At 39.0% G+C, this 18,569-nt stretch overlaps 1 protein-coding gene across 1 annotated transcript in view; it reads left to right on the plus strand.

The window, feature by feature from the left end:
- Positions 1-4,274, plus strand: part of Tacr3 (tachykinin receptor 3) — a 95,207-nt gene extending 90,933 nt beyond the window's left edge. Inside the window, exon 5 of the mRNA XM_021158596.2 lies at positions 1,776-4,274. Coding sequence (XP_021014255.1) covers positions 1,776-2,088 — 313 coding nt within the window. The 3' untranslated portion in view covers positions 2,089-4,274. The remainder of the gene's footprint in view (positions 1-1,775) is intronic.
- The last annotated feature ends 14,295 nt before the right edge of the window (positions 4,275-18,569 follow it).

An 18,569-nucleotide genomic window follows, 5' to 3' on the forward strand; every position in this document is an offset into this window, starting at 1 on the left:
GGTGATCTTAGGTGACTGTGGGAAGGGTTGTTGGACCCCCAAAAGGAGTCGAAACCCACAAGTTGAGGAGCACACATTAGAGGTTTTTAAAGGTGGATTTTATGTGTGCTAATTTCTTCCCTTAAAACCTTCAAAATTTTATCTGCTAGTGAAAAAGAAACTCTCATGAGTGGAGGTTCATCCATATTCCCAGGGATGAGGTTTTTTCTAATGCAATTAAAATACTTTTTTCTATGAGAGGGGGAAATAATGGGATTCATGACAGGAATTCTGTTAAAAGCACTCTCATTGCTGTCAGAGCAAGGACAGTCCCTGTCCTTCCCACATAGCCTTGCATGAGCCGATTATCTCTCTGGAAACTAATACATGAAGATTGTGAATTTGCCTTGAGCCAGGGCTACATAGCACAGCATGGTCCTGTCAAAAAAAAAATGTAGGACCACTTATAATCAAGTTTAATACTATAAAGAAGGTTAGTTCTGGCCTCCATATTTTAAAAAATATTAAAGTTCTAAAACCAAACCCACTTTGTTGGCATGTTGAACACAGAGGAGTAAGGTTAAATTTTACAAGATAGTCCCCTCAATAAAGCAATGGCTTTGTGCACCAATAGAAATAGTTCTTTATGTAGATATAAATGACTGCACAGTCTAACTTCTCAACTTGGGAAGACACCAAGAGACTAGTACCTTAAGTTGGTTAAATGCTTAATGAACTCTTTTTAAATTAATTATATAAGCCATATCTCAATTTAAGCCACTGCATAAGTAATAAATCTGCTTTGAATCATTTGCATTTAATAGCATACAGTGACAAGAATTTTACACATTTATATATGATTAGATAAAACCATTATGATTAATAATTTTAACATTAAATGAGACTAATTTGTAAATGTGCAATTATTTGCAATAAATGTTTTTGGAATAGAGTATGCCATTTTTTAATGCCTTAACTAGGCAGCCTCATGTGATTAGGTATGTAAATGTATGGGATCACTGCCAAAAAGCCGTTTGCCCCATTGATAATCCCAGGCCATGCTTTTTTCAACTTGAATTCTTTCCCTAATGATACTTTTAGAACAAGACTCACAGGACTGATGCAGTACTGTAAACACAGTCAAATTTAATCTGTGGAGTGTAGCGTAGATATCCTGTATTTTATCGCTTATGGAAGAGTTTGGGGGAAGGATTGAGGGCACTGATAAGGATAGGAACTTCTCAGGAAGAACAAGAGTTAACTAATCTGGACCCTTAGAGTTATCATAGACTGAAGTACCAGCCAAAGAATGAGCATGAGCCGGGCGTGGTGGCGCACGCCTTTAATCCCAGCACTCGGGAGGCAGAGGCAGGTGGATTTCTGAGTTCGAGGCCAGCCTGGTCTACAAAGTGAGTNAAAAAAAAAAAAAAGAATGAGCATGAGCTGCCCCACACACACACCTGCTGCCGCCCCCTCGCCAGACCAAACCTATGTAGCAGTTGTGTATCTTGGTCTTCATGTGGTTCTCTAACAATTGGAAGGGGCTTGGGAGTACCCCAAAAGCTGTTGCCTGCTGGGAATTATGCTCTTCTAGATGGCTGTTGCCTTGTCTGGCCTCCGTGGGAAAGGATGTACCTAACCCCACAAAGTTGATCTGTCAGGGTGGAGGGATACCTGTGGGCGGAGGAAGGGGACGACTCCACCTACTTAGAGGAGAAAGGGAGTGGGGATGGTGAAGGGATTGAGAGGGGGTGAAATGCCCCCCTGAAACTTCCTTTTTCTCTCCTGCTTCTCAGATTTCGCGCAGGCTTCAAGAGAGCATTTCGCTGGTGTCCTTTCATCCAAGTCTCCAGCTATGATGAGCTGGAGCTCAAGACCACCAGGTTTCATCCCACACGGCAGAGCAGCCTGTATACCGTGAGCAGGATGGAGTCAGTGACCGTGCTGTATGACCCCAGTGACGGGGACCCGGCCAAGTCCAGCCGCAAGAAGAGGGCGGTGCCCAGAGACCCCAGTGCCAACGGCTGCTCCCACAGAGAGTCCAAATCTGCCTCCACCACATCAAGTTTCATAAGCTCGCCCTATACCTCTGTGGATGAATATTCCTAAATCCATGTCCCAAGCTAAAGGCTGTCGTGAGGCCACCATGAGGCCAGCCTAGGTCCCTCATTCTCCTAACCATGCCAGGTCCTGTTCTAGGTACTTTGGGAAAGCAGAAGGGCAGTCCTTAGGTGGGGATACTTAATTTGAGAAAAATGGAATACCAACATAACAAAAACTACCAACATATCAGCCAGCAAAAAGAAAACTGAGTCTTAAATCATATGCAAAGTGTGAATCTGAAAGATGCTCTAAGTATCCAGTGTCTGCCATTTAACAATGGCAATGTGTCTTTGTGACCTCAGAACAGCAGAGGGGTTTTCCAAGAGAATAAGGAGGCTCTAAAATGCTATGATTAGCAAGGGAAACATGACCTACATAAAACAGAAGTTCTGTGTGGCTGTGAAGTGGAGAGGGCAAATGACTGACTTTCCAAACAAGTAATAGAAAACTCAGCCTCAAAGAGTAGGAAGATATGGTAGGAAGAAGGCTTTGCTCAAGAAAATTTATGTCATAGAATAAAAACTTTCAGAAATTCCCTCTAAAACACTTAGCAGAAAAGGAGAAATAGTGAAACCATTGCCCGAACACAGCATGTCTTTCTCTTGATTATTTTTCCAAAGGAAATAATTTCATTTAATTTTGACCACTAGGTGTATTGAGTGCTAAACTAAGTTGCAGTCAAATTTGGGGCTTTATAGGACAAAGAAAAGTCTTACCATCTTCTTTATCTTATTATTCATGCTTTTTAAATTTGAGTAAAATTATAAAAGCACTAAAGATATCATCCAATGCAAAAAGAGAAATTCATAATTGCCTTGGTAACTCACTTGCTTGATTTGGATAATAAGTTAATAGTACTTAGACGTTAGACACCAGCATCTCCAAGTCCCTGAGCCAGCTGCTTCCCACTGCCATGCAAATAAAGTCAGTCATGAACTGGTTATATCATGGCATTCTTCTCTTCTTTCCTCACTGAGAAAAAAACAAAGGCCATTGGGGGAGTATTACAATATATTTCAAGTGTGAGCTGAGTTGCCCCAGGACAAATTGAAAAGTATTAATATATGTACTGATAAATCAGAGAAGACATAGCCCTATAAGTAGCTGGCTAGAAAAGGAAGATGTGTAAGACTCTGGGGACATAAGCTACAGATGAGGAAGAGGACAGCACACATGCTCCCAGACACAGAACTTGGTTGTCTGTACTTAGTTAAGAGAAAATCCCTCTAGAAGGAAATGTGTTGGTATGTGTGTGTGTGTATGTATCTCTTCCTAAAGTTTGTCTGACTCATCTAATAGAAATTAGTATTTTTGGTAGTCTCCTTTCTTACCCCTATAAATGCTTCCCTTGTTAATTTATGCTTGGAATACACTGTGAGAGTACTTCCTTTCCAGTTAGGGGAACTGCCATGTGTAGGCACATTTAAGAGGCCCAGAACAAAATTACAGACATCTAGAAATATAGAATGTGTCTTCCAGACTACATCCTTTACAAGTCATCTTTCCTTACGTTACTACAACTGTTGATTCTGTGCATAAAATCACAAGCCTTATGGGAATGAGATTTGTCCTACAAACTTTCTTTTCCAACATTCAAGTGGGTTTTATTAACTATCTGTCCAAAATACTTGCCTCTAACACTTTTTTCTTTGTATGCTCTATCAACATAAGAATATTTCTGAAGATTAGGGCAGAGGCACTTGCCTGATAGTAAATCATAGTGGATTATCACAGCACTTGTCTCCAGTCCTTCTTTCTCATTTGAGCCCAAACCATATATACCAGATTGTTTCACAATTTCAACTCTCTAAAGTACCAAATTATATATGCTTGGGTTTACTTTAATAACTCCAATAAACAAACAGACAACCAAATACACATATGAGTGTGCGGATAAACACTATCAAAAATGAATGTGATTGCTTCAAGGATTAAATTCAAAATTAGAACCAAAAAGGCAGATGGTCACAACAGGATTGCCCCAAAAACCACTCAGTGATGTCTATGAAGCATTGTGTGCATGTTTCCCCTTAGCAATTGTACTAAGTATCTCATCATCTGAATATAGTGTTTGAAAAATGTTTATTCTTAAATTATGGAAGTGCTTATCAAATGTAAAATCATCATGAAAACCTGGTATGTGTCATGTTTCTTCTTAAGTTTATGGGTATAGAGGGCTGGTGTAGTTAAGTTTAAAGTCATGGGAGCATAGACAGCCTTAGAATTCTCAGGCAGCAAGTGTGAAGTTGGCCTTCAAATTCAATGTAGCCATCCACGCCCAAACACACTGGAAGAACATGACTCCTGGCTTTCATATTAGGCAAGTTCAGGAGAATCTTCTAAGACCTTTCCAGGGTGGTTCTTGCCACAACCGGTTGCTTTTATCTTTGTTTGGATGTTTTCACAAGTCTGCTGCTGTTTTGTTCAGCTCCCTCTGCTGGCACTCTGGCCTCTGTGGCCCACACACTAGCTTTTCAGGGCCTTGTAAGGCAAGCTGGCATTATTTGCTCACAGCTCCTGTGAAGCGAGACTTCCCAGGCAGACATTGCTAAGCTTAGAACTTTAAACAATAAGAAACTAAATCAATGGGTAGACAAGATATAAACCCTTTTTGTTGAATTCCAACATTGAATCGCAGAATAAAGCACATGGAGGCTGGCCTCAGCAGTGCTGACTTTAAAGAAGGCCGTGTTTACATATTTGACAGAGTTGACATGACTTTGCCTACAAAATTCTCTCTACCCTCTAATATTAAAGTTCAGATGGAATCTTTTTCACTGTTTACAGACATTACAGACTTACAAAAGTCCTAGATAGATGGATAAAATACCTTGGACTTTTATATTTAAGTATCAGGAAAGAAACTAAAATAGTGTGAGAGAAATACAGAAAAAAAATAAAATTATTGATTAGTATTTTGTTTCTCTTTTGAAAAAGAGAAAGTGAATCAAAAATAAGCATCCTGTTTTGTTATTTTACATTCAGAGGAAGCAACTACTTGCTATAGAATCCAATCTAACATAACTGTTAGTGCTTCAGTGAGCTGCTGTAGTTATTATTCCACCTCCAATGTTAGGGCACCGACATTTCTAACCCAGCAGCCAGTTCACATTCTCTTTAGTGTCTGAAAGTCTCTCAGGAACAGGCATCTGACCAACTTCAAAGTGCTTCCATCCTTACATCTTATGCCAAATGCCAGAAGGCTTGATATCAAACCCAAGAAACACAAACCAAATTCGAAAACAGTGCTGGCCAGCTCAGAATTGTTGTGACTGCATAAATCCCTCAGAAAACTTCTCATTGCTGTCTGGTCAATTAAAACGGCAACAATGTAACAACTAACTGGAATAGCCGGCTTCCTTTGTCTTTAACTATGTGCCAAATGTTAAGGAAATCAAGCATGGCTCTCGCCATGCAGAGTAATAAGATTGAAGTAAATTCACTTCAGGCCAAACAAGAATTGAGAAGATGTCCATCAGGACTAAGTAAGGCCACTAATTTTCTGATATATATATATATATATATATATATATATATATATATATGAAAAGTCTTTGTTTATAAGGCATTCATATACACCTTGTAACTAGTGAATGAAGTATTTCTCAAGTTGTAATAATTATATTGACTGTATTTAATAAGTACATACTCTTTGCATATGTAGTAGTAGATTGAAAAATTAATGTTTTCCTTTAAATCTATTAAAGTAATACAAACATTATTAAATCCCTAAGATCTTCCTATGTGGCTACTAAAACATCTTGTGAATACATTCTAAGCACACGCAATCAGCTAACAAACTCAATTGTATTTTCTTGCTTGCCTTTCCTCTTGAGATGGTTGACCTAAGTTCCTTTGACTCAGGAAAGAAAAGGTATTTAGGAGAAGCACTGTTACCAAAGTATAGGTGATCACTCTTTACACAGAGCAGAAGGGTAGAACACTGTTTCAGAACAGTGGCCCCCAAGCTTTCCCAACTGAGAGACTAGGATTAAGCCCAAACCTGCTAGGAGTTCTCTAGCACATAGAGGAAACCATTATCTGTTCTGAGCCCCACTTAACTTGTCAATAAAAATAGAAAATAACAATATCCTTATTGACTTGATAAGAGAATTATTCATTAATACATGAGCAGGACAGAGCTAAACAGAGAAGTACATTTAAAACATCTCATATGACGCCTGCAGGGAGACAGGGAAGCCCTTTGTAATCTGTGTCATTGTTTCCTGTGCTAAGTGTTTTCAGAGACTTTCAGTTACTGCACTGGAGCTGTTTCCAGAGCTCTCATAAGGTCCCATTCACTGGATATGACTGTTCCTACATTTCGTTCTTGTACCTTAGCCCCTGGATGGGAAAGCTGTACAAGAGAATAGTTAGCAATAGCCAACGAATAAAGGAGTAAGTGGCTTGAAACATATGAATCTAACTTCTTTCTTCAGAAAGAAGCAGTTGATTATGGTCATATTTGGGTTCCAGAATAAGTCAAACTTCCAGAATATGTCAAACATCATGTGATAATAGATGAATAATCAAGATAGAGAGTTTGCTAAAGCTTACTCAGAAATTTCTCTGACTCCCTTCATTTGTCCATCATGATTCCGTGAGTAGCTCCCAGTCACATTTTCATGTCAGGGACAGCAATGACTTAAACTGCCTATTCCAGTTTAGAAATTGCAAGAACACTTTTCCTCATCTAGTCATTTGTCCTCCATTGAATACAAACCTCATCTCCAACCATCTCAGTATGAATAGGTAACAAGACTTCACCCATCCTAAGCATACATAAAGATGGGTGTGGGCACGGGGTGTGGCATCTCTAGGATGTGCCAGAGAACTGAGATGGGGGGAGAGATTTCCAAGGTGTCTATGGGGATGACTTTAGCTGAAACTGCTAGCAGGGGGGATTTGGAACCTGAAGTGGCCACCTTCTGTAGCAAGCCAGGACCCCCAGTGGACAGATAAGAATACCAACCCACCCATAAAATTTTTACCACACATTTGTCCTATCTACAAGAAATATAGGGACAAAGACGGAGCAGAAACTGAGGGAATGGCCAACTAATAACTGGTACATTTTGCTTCATGAGACTTCAAAGCCTGAGTCCATTGTATAAATCGGGTGCAGCTAAGCAAATGTGTTTGTCCCTTGCCCCAAGAGTTTCTACTTATAAAATGAAAGGCAGGATCTGCCTCATACAGTGGGAAATCCCCAAATGCAGAAGGTTGGTTATTCAAAAAAAATAACTAGTCAGTAATAAATGCCTGGACAAACACAAATTACATTAGAGTTAAGTGGGTGTTTTCAACTGGCAGAATCCCAACTTCTAATTTTCTTTTTATTCATCCATGTTAAGTTACAGTTAAACCTATATATTTTCCTTTTATTACTATACAAGTAACAAAAATATTAAACAATATTCTGAGGTGTGCGTATCCTGTTTAAACTGAACACTTGGAAAATACATGCAGCTTTTCAAGGTTATTTTAGCCTGACTTGCAAACATGAGAAACAATTGTGACAGGTTTTAAAGGTTAAAATTGGCTGTTGAGAGGCAGCTGATATCACAATTAGGGGCAATTAACATGATTACTTCTAAATAGAATGTCGCTTTCAAAAAGGGACTGTGTAAATTAAAAGGCAACCACTATGGTCCTGACACATCTCACAGGCAATGATCAACAATCTAGTCTCCTCCTAAAGGACTTAAAACTGCTTGCTCTGAGAGTTTAGGACATGTAGCAGAGTTCCTTTGACCATACGTTTTTTTATCATAGTGCAATATACTTACTTACCTTATAGCAAGATGATCACAGTGCATTCTAAATGTATTACAAAAGCCACAAAATAATCCTTGTTTATGACTAAAAATATATTAGACTATTATCCTACTTATTAAAGCATCTTGACTAATCTACAGGGTACATACATATATGAAAGATTTCATTGTACCTCATAAACATTTATTATTTTTCGAATAAAAATGATCTTCTCAAAACTCTGCTTCTTATTAAAACACCAATCAGATTAAGTTCCTTTCCCATCACCATCCACGAAACCGAGAATAAACTTTTGGAGGGCTACCCTAAGATTCTGAAAGAGCAAATGAGTATTTCAACGAATTCGACGTGGGATTGTATAAATTCACCATGCTGAGAATAGTTCCACAACAAGCTTCAACTCTACTCCCCAGAAAGAAAGTCGCTTCATACAATACGGCCTTTACTTGGGAGAGTATTTCACAGGTAAGTGTAGTGGGTAGCGATGCTTTGTAAGGTGTATAACTGAAAGAATCGATTTCAGAATATGTACTAGTAGCATCAAATTTGGACCATACAATAATTCACTAAGAATCTGAAATAAAGGAGAAACCAAGTGGAAAACCGCAGTGAGGTCGAGTCGAGCAAAGACTCTGTAGCTTTGAAGAATAAAATAGAAAAGCAAAAAGAATTAATTTTTGCTTTTTTATTAATTATTTTATTTACGTACATTTCAAATGTTGTCTCCATCCACAAACCCCACCCCATCTCCTTCCCCTTCACCTCTAAGAGGGGAACCCATCCACTCTTACCTCACTCCTGTAACATCCCCCTTCTCTGGGGCATCAAGTTTCCACAGGACAAATGCATCCCGTCCTCCTGAGACCAGACAAGGCAGTCCTCTGTTACATATGTAGCAGGGGCCACAGACCAGCCTATGTATCCTATTTGGTTGATGCCTTAGTCCCTGGGAGCTCTGAGAGGTTCAATTAGTTGCTACTATTGAGCCTATAGGGTTGCAATCCCCTTCAGCTCCTTCAGTCCTCCCCTAACTCTTCCATAGGGACCCCTGAGCTCAGTCCAATGGTTGGCTATAAGTATCTCTCTCAGTCAGCTGCTGGTAAAGCCTCTTTGAGGACAGCCATGCCAGGCTCCTGTCTGCAAGCACAACATGGCATCAGCAATAGTGTCAGGGTTCGGTGCCTGTACATGGGAGACATCCCAAATTGGGGCTGTCTCTGCATGACCTTCAGTCGCTGCTCCGTTTTTGTCCCTGCATTTCCTTTAGACGGGAACAATTCTGGATCAAATATTTTGAGATGGGTGGGTGGCCCCATCTTGCAACTGGAGGTTATGCCTATATACTGGAGGTGGTCTTCTCAGGTTCCATCTCCACACTGTTGGGCATTTTAGCTAAGGTAATCCCTACTGGGTCCTGGGAGCCTCTCAGTAAAGTACACATGCTCTCAGACTGAAAAACTATCATCTAGTCTTAAGTTCAAAGAGAGAGTCACTTTCTCTCTGGGTATTAACCTTCCTTACATTCCACTTCTTCACCCCACTTAGGAAATGAGGAAAGCCAGGCAGTGGTGGCACATGCCTTTAATCCCAGCACTTGGGAGTCAGAGGCAGGCAGATTTCTGAGTTCAAGGCCAGCCTGGTGTACAGAGTGAGTTCCAGGACAGCCAGGGCTACGAAGAGAAACCCTGTCTTGAGAAAAAAAAAAAAGAATTGAGGAAAACTCTTCATAAATAAGATTTCCATTTCTCTAGTGCCTGCCGGAATCTCTGTGAATCCTGTTGTATAGAATGCAGTTCACCTAGTTCCTGATAACTGACTGGATTAGTAACAGTGACCCTTAATGGATGCAGGAGATAAACTGCCAAGCACAGTACAGCAAGCAGGGCTACATGACATTTTACTGCTAAGAATGTGCTTGAGACAACTGTAATATTTCAGTTTGTCATTGTGACACTCTTCCAGGAAACAAGTATGTATACGTGATATAAATATCCACAATGGGCACATTACTCCAAGGACATTTTCCTAGTTATTGCTCAATTTATATTATAAGTTGCCAAAAAAAAAAACACATAAGAAAAAACCTAATTCAATTTAGTAAGATTTTTAAGTTAACGTATTTATTTCAGCAAGTATAATCCATTCTTGTTTCCAATCATCTCTGTTTACTTTTCGGCTAAAAATAAGCATCAATATTTTGAATGTTGTGCATTGCTTATGAATTTTAATGCAATTTTTAACTTATAAGGAAAGAAACTTTAATCATCTGGCTCAAATTGCAGTTTGTTACTGATGAAAACTGAGCCCAGAGTTTGACTCCAGAACCAACTTATACTTTTGACACCTGTATGCAATACAGCCACCTGAAGTAAATGCTGAATTTGTCTGTCCCTGAGTCTAATAGTAATCCAAGAAAACAGTGATCTGGCCACTCTAGTGTTCAAAGTGTGTGTGTTTTATATCTCACGCAGTAATTTTGATAGAATTACTAACTCCAAATTTTCCCCAGTGTGTAACCTTTTCAGGGGAGAGTCTGGCCAGTTCTGATTATTATTCTCAGCCTTGGAGTAGCCCAGGGCAATTCTAAATCAGGGCATTATGATGTTCATGGGAGAAAATAGAAAAATATCAGCTATTATCTCTACTTACAATATGGAAAGAAAATTACTCAGAATATTTGACAGATATGTCCCACGTTATCATTTTCTTTCATTAATTTTTTAATTGTCCCTCTGACAACAGTTGCTATCCATGACAAAGACACATGTGATTAATAAATCATCAGTCACTGTTGAATGCATCTTGCTGAATCATCAAAAGGCAGGTTACACTCAGTTACTAGAGTGAATAATTGACTTCAATGTAATATAATAAGCGATTAAGAATCAATGGCTCAGGGCTGGTGAGATGGCTCAGTGGGTAAGAGCACCCGACTGCTCTTCCGAAGGTCCGGAGTTCAAATCCCAGCAACCACATGGTGGCTCACAACCATCTGTAACGAGATCTGGCGCCCTCTTCTGGAGTGTCTGAAGACAGCTAAAGTGTACTTACATATAATAAATAAATAAAATCTTTAAAAAAAAAAAAGGAAAAAAAAAAAAGAATCAATGGCTCTGATAGGGAAACTGGCTTGGAGGACACCTCTATTTACCTGGAAGAGAAAACAGGAAAGAGATGAATGAATCATTTTTCTCAGAAGAGAAAACTCCTGAACTGTATCTTACAGGAAGAGTAGAAAAGCTTGGAGGAAAGAAAAACCCAAGAATCACAAACACTATGGGCAAAGACAAGGGGCCAAAATCCCCACCATGCCACTGAAGTGCTTAAAGTTAAGTGGAAAGCAAAGTTATGGTCAAAACATTGAGTTCCCTCCACCAGATATAGTGCATTACCCTCTATAACAATGGTTCTCTACTTGTGCATCTCGGCCCTTTAGAGTCATATATCAAATATTTGCATTGCTGTTCATAACAGTAGCAAAATTACAGGCACAAAGTGGCAATGAAAATAACGTTATGGTTGGGGAGATGGGGGTCACTACAACATAAGAAACTGTATTAAAGAAGTATTATTGGGAAGGCTGGGAACCACTGCTCTATATCATTAATTTAGAGACAAAAGAATAAATGCCAGCATCCCTTGCAATTCTCAGGCTTTGCAGCTGTGCATCACACTGCTGTGAACAAGGACTAACCAATTACAAACAATCAAGGATGTTGCTGTCTGTGACACTGGGGCTGGGAATTTTGATGAGCAGATAAAAGAAGTAGTGAATCTCTACAAGCCGAGCACAAATTAATATAAGCATTTGATACTTAGCATCTTGGCTTGGAGCTGCCAATGCTGTTCCTTTCATGGAAGACTCTGAAGAAACCCAGCCTTTCAGTGGCATCTACTTGTTAATACATATGTGTTTGTCTCATGTCTGAAATGTACCTCTTAAGGTAGGAGATGAAATGAGAATATGACCAGGGTCCAGAATGGGTGGAGACATTAAGGTGTCCACCTAGAAGGAAGAAAAATATAAAAAACAGGAATAGAATAAGATCTAGTCCAGGGTAAAGGTGAGAATGAGGAATGTGTATACAGTAAAGTGGATGAGTCATGAGATTGTTCATTGTCTCAGGACCACAGAAAAATAATTCAGAGGTACCATTCCACTAACAAAACATCTTCCCATGTTTGTTATTCATTAAATTCTAAAACTAACTATGAGAAAATAGATGATACATGATGGATGGGTGGATGGATGGATAGACGAATGGATGGATGGATGGATGGATGGATGGATGGATGGATGGATGGATGGACAGATGGATGAACGTGTGGATGGACAGACAGATGGGCAGATGAATGTATGGATGGGTGGATGGATGGATGGATGGATGGATGGATGGATGGATGGATGGAAGAATTATTGGTTAATGAGTAAATAGAAAAACAAAGATATACTTTTGCTATAGAAGGATATGTAAACTTATTTAATCCTTGAAATATTCTCACTATTATTAAGTAGACGTTACAGTTCAAAGCTTGCTGTGATATTTATAAACAAAAAAATCAGCACTGAAATCAACAGGTCCATCATGAGAAATTCTTTCAATAAAAGATATAAACAATCATTTGAGGGATAAAGATAGGATGCAACTTACTTTTTTATCCCTACTTCTTAATCTATTGATTATATTTCCAATTCTAAGAAAACCAACTACAAATGAAAACAAAAGGAGACAAACACTGCCAGGTAAGGTTTTTCACCCATTGCACACACACACACACACACACACACACACACACACACACACACAAGATGGAAAGAAAGGGAAAATAAAGTTGATAAAGACTGAATCACTTCCTTCAAACACCCCTTTCCTATTTGTTATTATTTTATTTCACAACAGAAAAGATATATTGTCTGCTCAACAGCAGGCCTTGTGATCAACTAGAATTGCTGTGAAGGATAAACTCAGCAGAGAGCTTGTCTTCACAGCACTCAGAGTTCGGTAAAATAACTGCCATGCTTGCTCTCTCATGCCTTTCCCCAGTCATCTGGTGTAGGTTCATCCCACAAAGATTTACCAAGAGTCTTGTATTGGTTTCATGCTCAGGATAAAAACTGATCATGGCTTCTTGCTTACTTTAGAACCCACGTGAGGATAGCTGCCCAGGTGCTCTTCTTGGGCCACTGGGAACCACCCAACATAGCCATAAAAGTATAGAAGCTTGTCTAGGTAAAACGTGTTCTCACCAAGAGTAATCCCAGAATAAACAAAAGCTGCCCAGCAGTCCTGAGAACTCAATGAAGAATAAGTTTAGGCTACTTCTTGCAGTTCCTTCAAAATGTATTATTAATTATTTCTTTTATTTTTGTTTACAATATAATTATATCCTTCCCCTCTTCCTTTCTTCCCTTCTCACCTTCCAATACCACTTCTTGCTCTCTTTCAAACTCATGTCTTCTTTTTTCATTACTTGTTGCTATATACATATATAATCCTAAATATGTGGGTAATGTTACCTATAAGTATGCTTTCAGGGCTCACTATTTGCTTTTAGATACAATATATTTTTGAGAAGTAAAACTTACTATAGATAAAAATCTACAGTAGTTTACCCCTGTCTTATTGATTATTTTTGAAAGCAAACCAATCCTATTAAAACAATATACCTGATTTCTATCACACAAGATTTTATAACTCCTTAAAAGTTGCTATAGTGAAAACATATCTAAAATTACTTTCTAGATATTTTCCAAAGAACTCAAAATTCAATTAGTTTTATATTTTTTGATGATGTGTGTATTTGTATTAAGAAAAATTGAAATGAGATTTTATTTTTTTTATTACGTATTTTCCTAAATTATATTTCCAATGCTATCCCAAAAGTCCCCCATACCCCCCACTTCCCTACCCACCCAATCCCATTCTTTTGGCCCTGGCATTCCCCTGTATTGGGGCATATAAAGTTTGCAAGTCCAATGGGCCTCTCTTTCCAGTGATGGCCGACTAGGCCATCTTTCGATACATATGCAGCTAGAGACAAGAGCTCTGGGGTTACTGGTTAGTTCATATTGTTGTTTCACCTATAGGGTTGCTGCTTGTGGACGTTGTACATCGTGGTGCGGAGCCTAGTGCGCACCACGATGTACAACGTCCACAAGCAGGGTCCATCCTTTCATCACAGCTCCAAACTTTGTCTCTGTAACTCCTTCCTTGGGTGTTTTGTTCCCAATTCTAAGAAGGTGCACAGTGTCCACACTTTGGTCTTCATTCTTCTTGAGTTTCATGCGTTTAGCAAATGGTATCTTATATCTTGGGTCTCCTAAGTTTTGGGCTAATATCCACTTATCAGTGAATACATATTGTGTGAGTTCCTTTGTGATTGTGTTACCTCACTCAAGATGATGCCCTCCAGGTCCATCCATTTGGCTAGGAATTTCATAAATTCATTCTTTTTAATAGCTGAGTAGTACTCCATTGTGTAAATGTACCATATTTTCTGTATCCATTCCTCTGTTGAGGGGCATCTGGGTTCTTTCCAGCTTCTGGCTATTATAAATAAGGCTGCTATGAACATAGTGGAGCATGTGTCCTTCTTACTGGTTGGGACATCTTCTGGATATATGCCCAGGAGAGGTATTGCTGGATCCTCTGGTAGTACTATGTCCAATTTTCTGAGGAACTGCCAGACTGATTTCCAAGGTGGTTGTACAAGCCTGCAATCCCACCAACAATGGAGGAGTGTTCCTCTTTCTCCACATCCTCGCCAGCATCTGCTGTCACCTGAATTTTTGATCTTAGCCATTCTGACTGGTGTGAGGTGGAATCTCAGGGTTGTTTTGATTTGCATTTCCCTGATGATTAAGGATGTTGAACATTTTTTCAGGTGCTTCTCTGCCATTCGGTATTCCTCAGGTGAGAATTCTTTGTTCAGTTCTGAGCCCCATTTTTAATGGGGTTATTTGATTTTCTGGAGTCCACCTTCTTGAGTTCTTTATATATATTGGATATTAGTCCCTTATCTGATTTAGGATAGGTAAAGATCCTTTCCCAATCTGTTGGTGGTTTTTTTGTCTTATTGATGGTGTCTTTTGCCTTGCAGAAGCTTTGCAGTTTCATGAGGTCCCACTTGTCAATTCTCGATCTTACAGCACAAGCCATTGAAGATATGGGCACAGGGGAAAAATTCTTGAATAGAACAGCAATGGCTTGTGAAATGAGATTTTAAAAGGTCACCATAGTTGTATTGATTTTGAAGCTAAGACTGAGCTGAATTACCAACTGCTTTTACTTCATATTATTTTATCTTATTTTATTTTACATTACAAAGAAAGTCCTTCATGATACACTCACCAATCATTTGTTTATATTTATCAGTAAGATATTTGAATTTAAACTTGATTGCATCATCACAAAATGTCAAAAATGATAGTGGCCTTAAAGGAACTGCATGAGAAGGCTTAATGCAGCCATTGTCAACATTATTGTTCATATTCATCATATGCAACAAGAACCAACTTGGGGTAAAACTGGTATCATTTGGATCACTATCAGAACTCCAACATCATCCCAGAAACACCAACATAAAAGAAACATAGAAAAAATAACTTATACTAAGTCAAGGCAGTGACACAATATACCTTAATAAAATGTCTAAAATAACTATTAAAAACACATGGAACATTTTTAAGCCCTTACGTGTCTGTATAGTTCTCTATGTCCTCCAATTTCTGGGCAACATGACACTTAGCCTACAGTCACAGGACTTCAAAGAAGGTCCTTCTGTAGCTCAGTTTCATTTATGATTGCCAGAGCCAGAGATCAGAAAAATATGTGAAACTGTAGCAAAGACAAATGTTGCACTTTCATTTAAATCATTAAATAAGCCTTGACCTCAACAACAGGGCAAGACATATGCATAAATGCCTATTTATAAATGCTAATTTTGTAAGGTCAAGATTTGATTCTCATAAACTTAAAAAAAATCATACCTAGCTTTGTATCTTCTGCTTTTTGTGATTGTATGTGTTCTGTTCTTTCCAAATAACTTTGCAAAAAAATATTTTGTCTCTTTCCCTCAACTATGCATAATAGCTCACTATATACAGCTTTGTCGCTACTATCATAGGTCCTAAATCAACACAAGAACTCAATAGATTATACTAAATCTTCATTTAATGTAAGTTACAATTATAAACAATTTCCATGAATTAACTTACTGAATCTTCATAATGTTTCTGAAGAGTCTAAGTTGGCTTATTTGAACACTTGCTGTGTCTGGGAGCTTACAGCCTCGTGGCTGTGGCACCTTTCCTCAGGACAAAGGTAGCTTCTCCCAGAGGTAGCAGTCTTCCATAATAAAAACCCATTGATTGCCATAAAATAAAAGAAGCCTAAGCCCCAAAGATTCAATCAAGCTATGGAAACTTTATGTGAACTTAATTAACTTTTGGCAAAGATTCCACCAGCCAGGAATAAGGATGTACGAACTCATCAGTTTCAGCTGGCTCCATTTTCACAATTGAAAGATAATAAAAACTCTAAATCTCTCTACAGAGGCCTTAAATACAACATGTTTGGAAGAACCGAGATGTGATAGATCATGGCTTTGATTCTCTGAGCTCACCCCTCTGTGATCTGAAACTTCACAGGACCTGTGTATTTTTGCTTGAACGCTTTGAGTGGAGCTTGGGGGAAAATATTGCCCACTGAAGTGTTATGGAAAGTTGAAGAGAGAGGATTGCTGTCTTCTAAAAACAGGTAAACCCTTGTCAGCAAACGTTGTGCACTAAGAGGCTGTAATAAACCTCAGCACTTGTGTTATTTCAGTGAGAAATGCATTAGAACTTATGCAGCATAAAAGAAAGTAGGGAACTTGAGCAGCTGATGTCAGATGCTGGGGGCCCACGGAGGAGCATGAAGGCCAAATGACTTTTTCCAGGCAACTCATATTGATTATTCCTTCTGATGGCATTAAAGGGAACTTTGATTTCTCCAGTCCTTTCTTTATCATCAGAAAGAAAAGTGAATTCAAGGATTCAAGACTTCCCACAGCAAGACAGAGGCGACTTTGAGACCTGCTTTATGCCAGATTTCCATGTGTCTGGTGAGAGTTCCTTGTCTCTTAGAAACCACAAACACCACCCAAAACAACTACTAAACATCTCAAAGCTCAAAGGGAAAGTACTGAGGAAAAAAATAGCCTCTTCTCAAGAATTACTCTAGGCCAATTTTTTAGGCTCCATTTCTTATAAGTATTTTATTCCATTATGTCTAGTTACGAGAACAGGATTAAACTTGGACCAATAAAGGAAATATGGGATTTAAAAATAAGGTCTAGATCTGCAAGCTGAGGCTGTTCCACAGCCCATTATACACAGGTCAAGCATCTAACACCAGAGATATCCAGATGGCAAAAGGCAAACATAAGAATCTTACCAACAAAAACCAAGATTACTTGGCACCATCATAACAAAGTTCTGAACAAAAGCAAGTCCTGCATTTCCCAACAAATTGGAAAAGAAAGATGTGGAGTTTAAAATCACATCTTATGATGCTGATGGAAGATTTTTTCAATTTTTATTAGATATTTTCTTGATTTACATTTCAAATTCTATCCCAAAGTCCTCTATGCCTTCCCCCGCAACCCTGCTCCCCTACCCACCCATTCCCACTTCTTGGCCCTAGCGTTCTCCTGTACTGAGACATATAAAGTTTGAAAGACCAAGGGGCCTCTCTTCCCAAAGGTGGTTGACTAGGCCATCTCCTGCTACATTTGAAGCTAGAGACATGAGCTCTGGGGGTACTGGTTAGTTCATATTGTTGTTCCACCTATAAGGTTGCAGACACCTTCAGCTCCTTGGGTACTTTCTCTAGCTCCTCCATTGGGGCCCATGTATTCCATCCTATAGATGACTGTGAGCATCCACTTCTGTATTTGCCAGGCACTGGCATAGCCTCACACAAGACAGCTATATCAAGGTCCTTTGAGCAAAATCGCTGGCACATGCAATAGTGCCTGCATTTGGTGACTGATTATGGGATGGATCCCCTGGTGGGGTAGTTTCTGGATGGTCCATCCTTTCTTCTTAGTGCCAAACTTTGTCTCTGCAACTCCTTCCATGGGTATTTTGTTCCCTATTCGAAGGAGGAATGAAGTATCCACACGTTGGTCTTCCTTCTTCTTGATTTCCTTGTGTTTTGCAAATTGTATCTTAGGCATTCTAAGTTTCTGGGCTAGGGGGAAAAAGACAGCATTTTCAACAAATGGTGCTGGCACAACTGGCGGGTATCATGTAGAAGAATGAGAATTGATCCATTCTTATCTGCTTATACAAAAGTCAAGTCTAAGTGCATCAAAGACCTCCACATAAAACCAGAGACACTGAATTTTATAGAGGAGAAAGTGGGGAAAAGCCTTAAAGATATGGGCACAGGGGGACAATTCCTGAACAGAACAATGGCTAGTGTTGTAAGATCAAGAATAGACAATTCAGACTTCATAAAATTGCAAAGCTTCTGTAAGGCAAAAGACACTGTCAATAAGACAAAAAGGCCAGCAACAGATTGGGAAAGGATTTTTACCAATCCTAAATCTGATAGGAGACTAATATCCAATTTATACAAAGAGCTCAAGAAGCTGAACTCCAAAAATTCAAATAACCCCATTAAAAATGGGGTACAGAGCTAAACAAAGAATTCTCAACTGAG

Source organism: Mus caroli, chromosome 3, assembly GCF_900094665.2.
Source record: "Mus caroli chromosome 3, CAROLI_EIJ_v1.1, whole genome shotgun sequence".
Classification (NCBI taxonomy): Eukaryota; Metazoa; Chordata; class Mammalia; order Rodentia; family Muridae; genus Mus; species Mus caroli.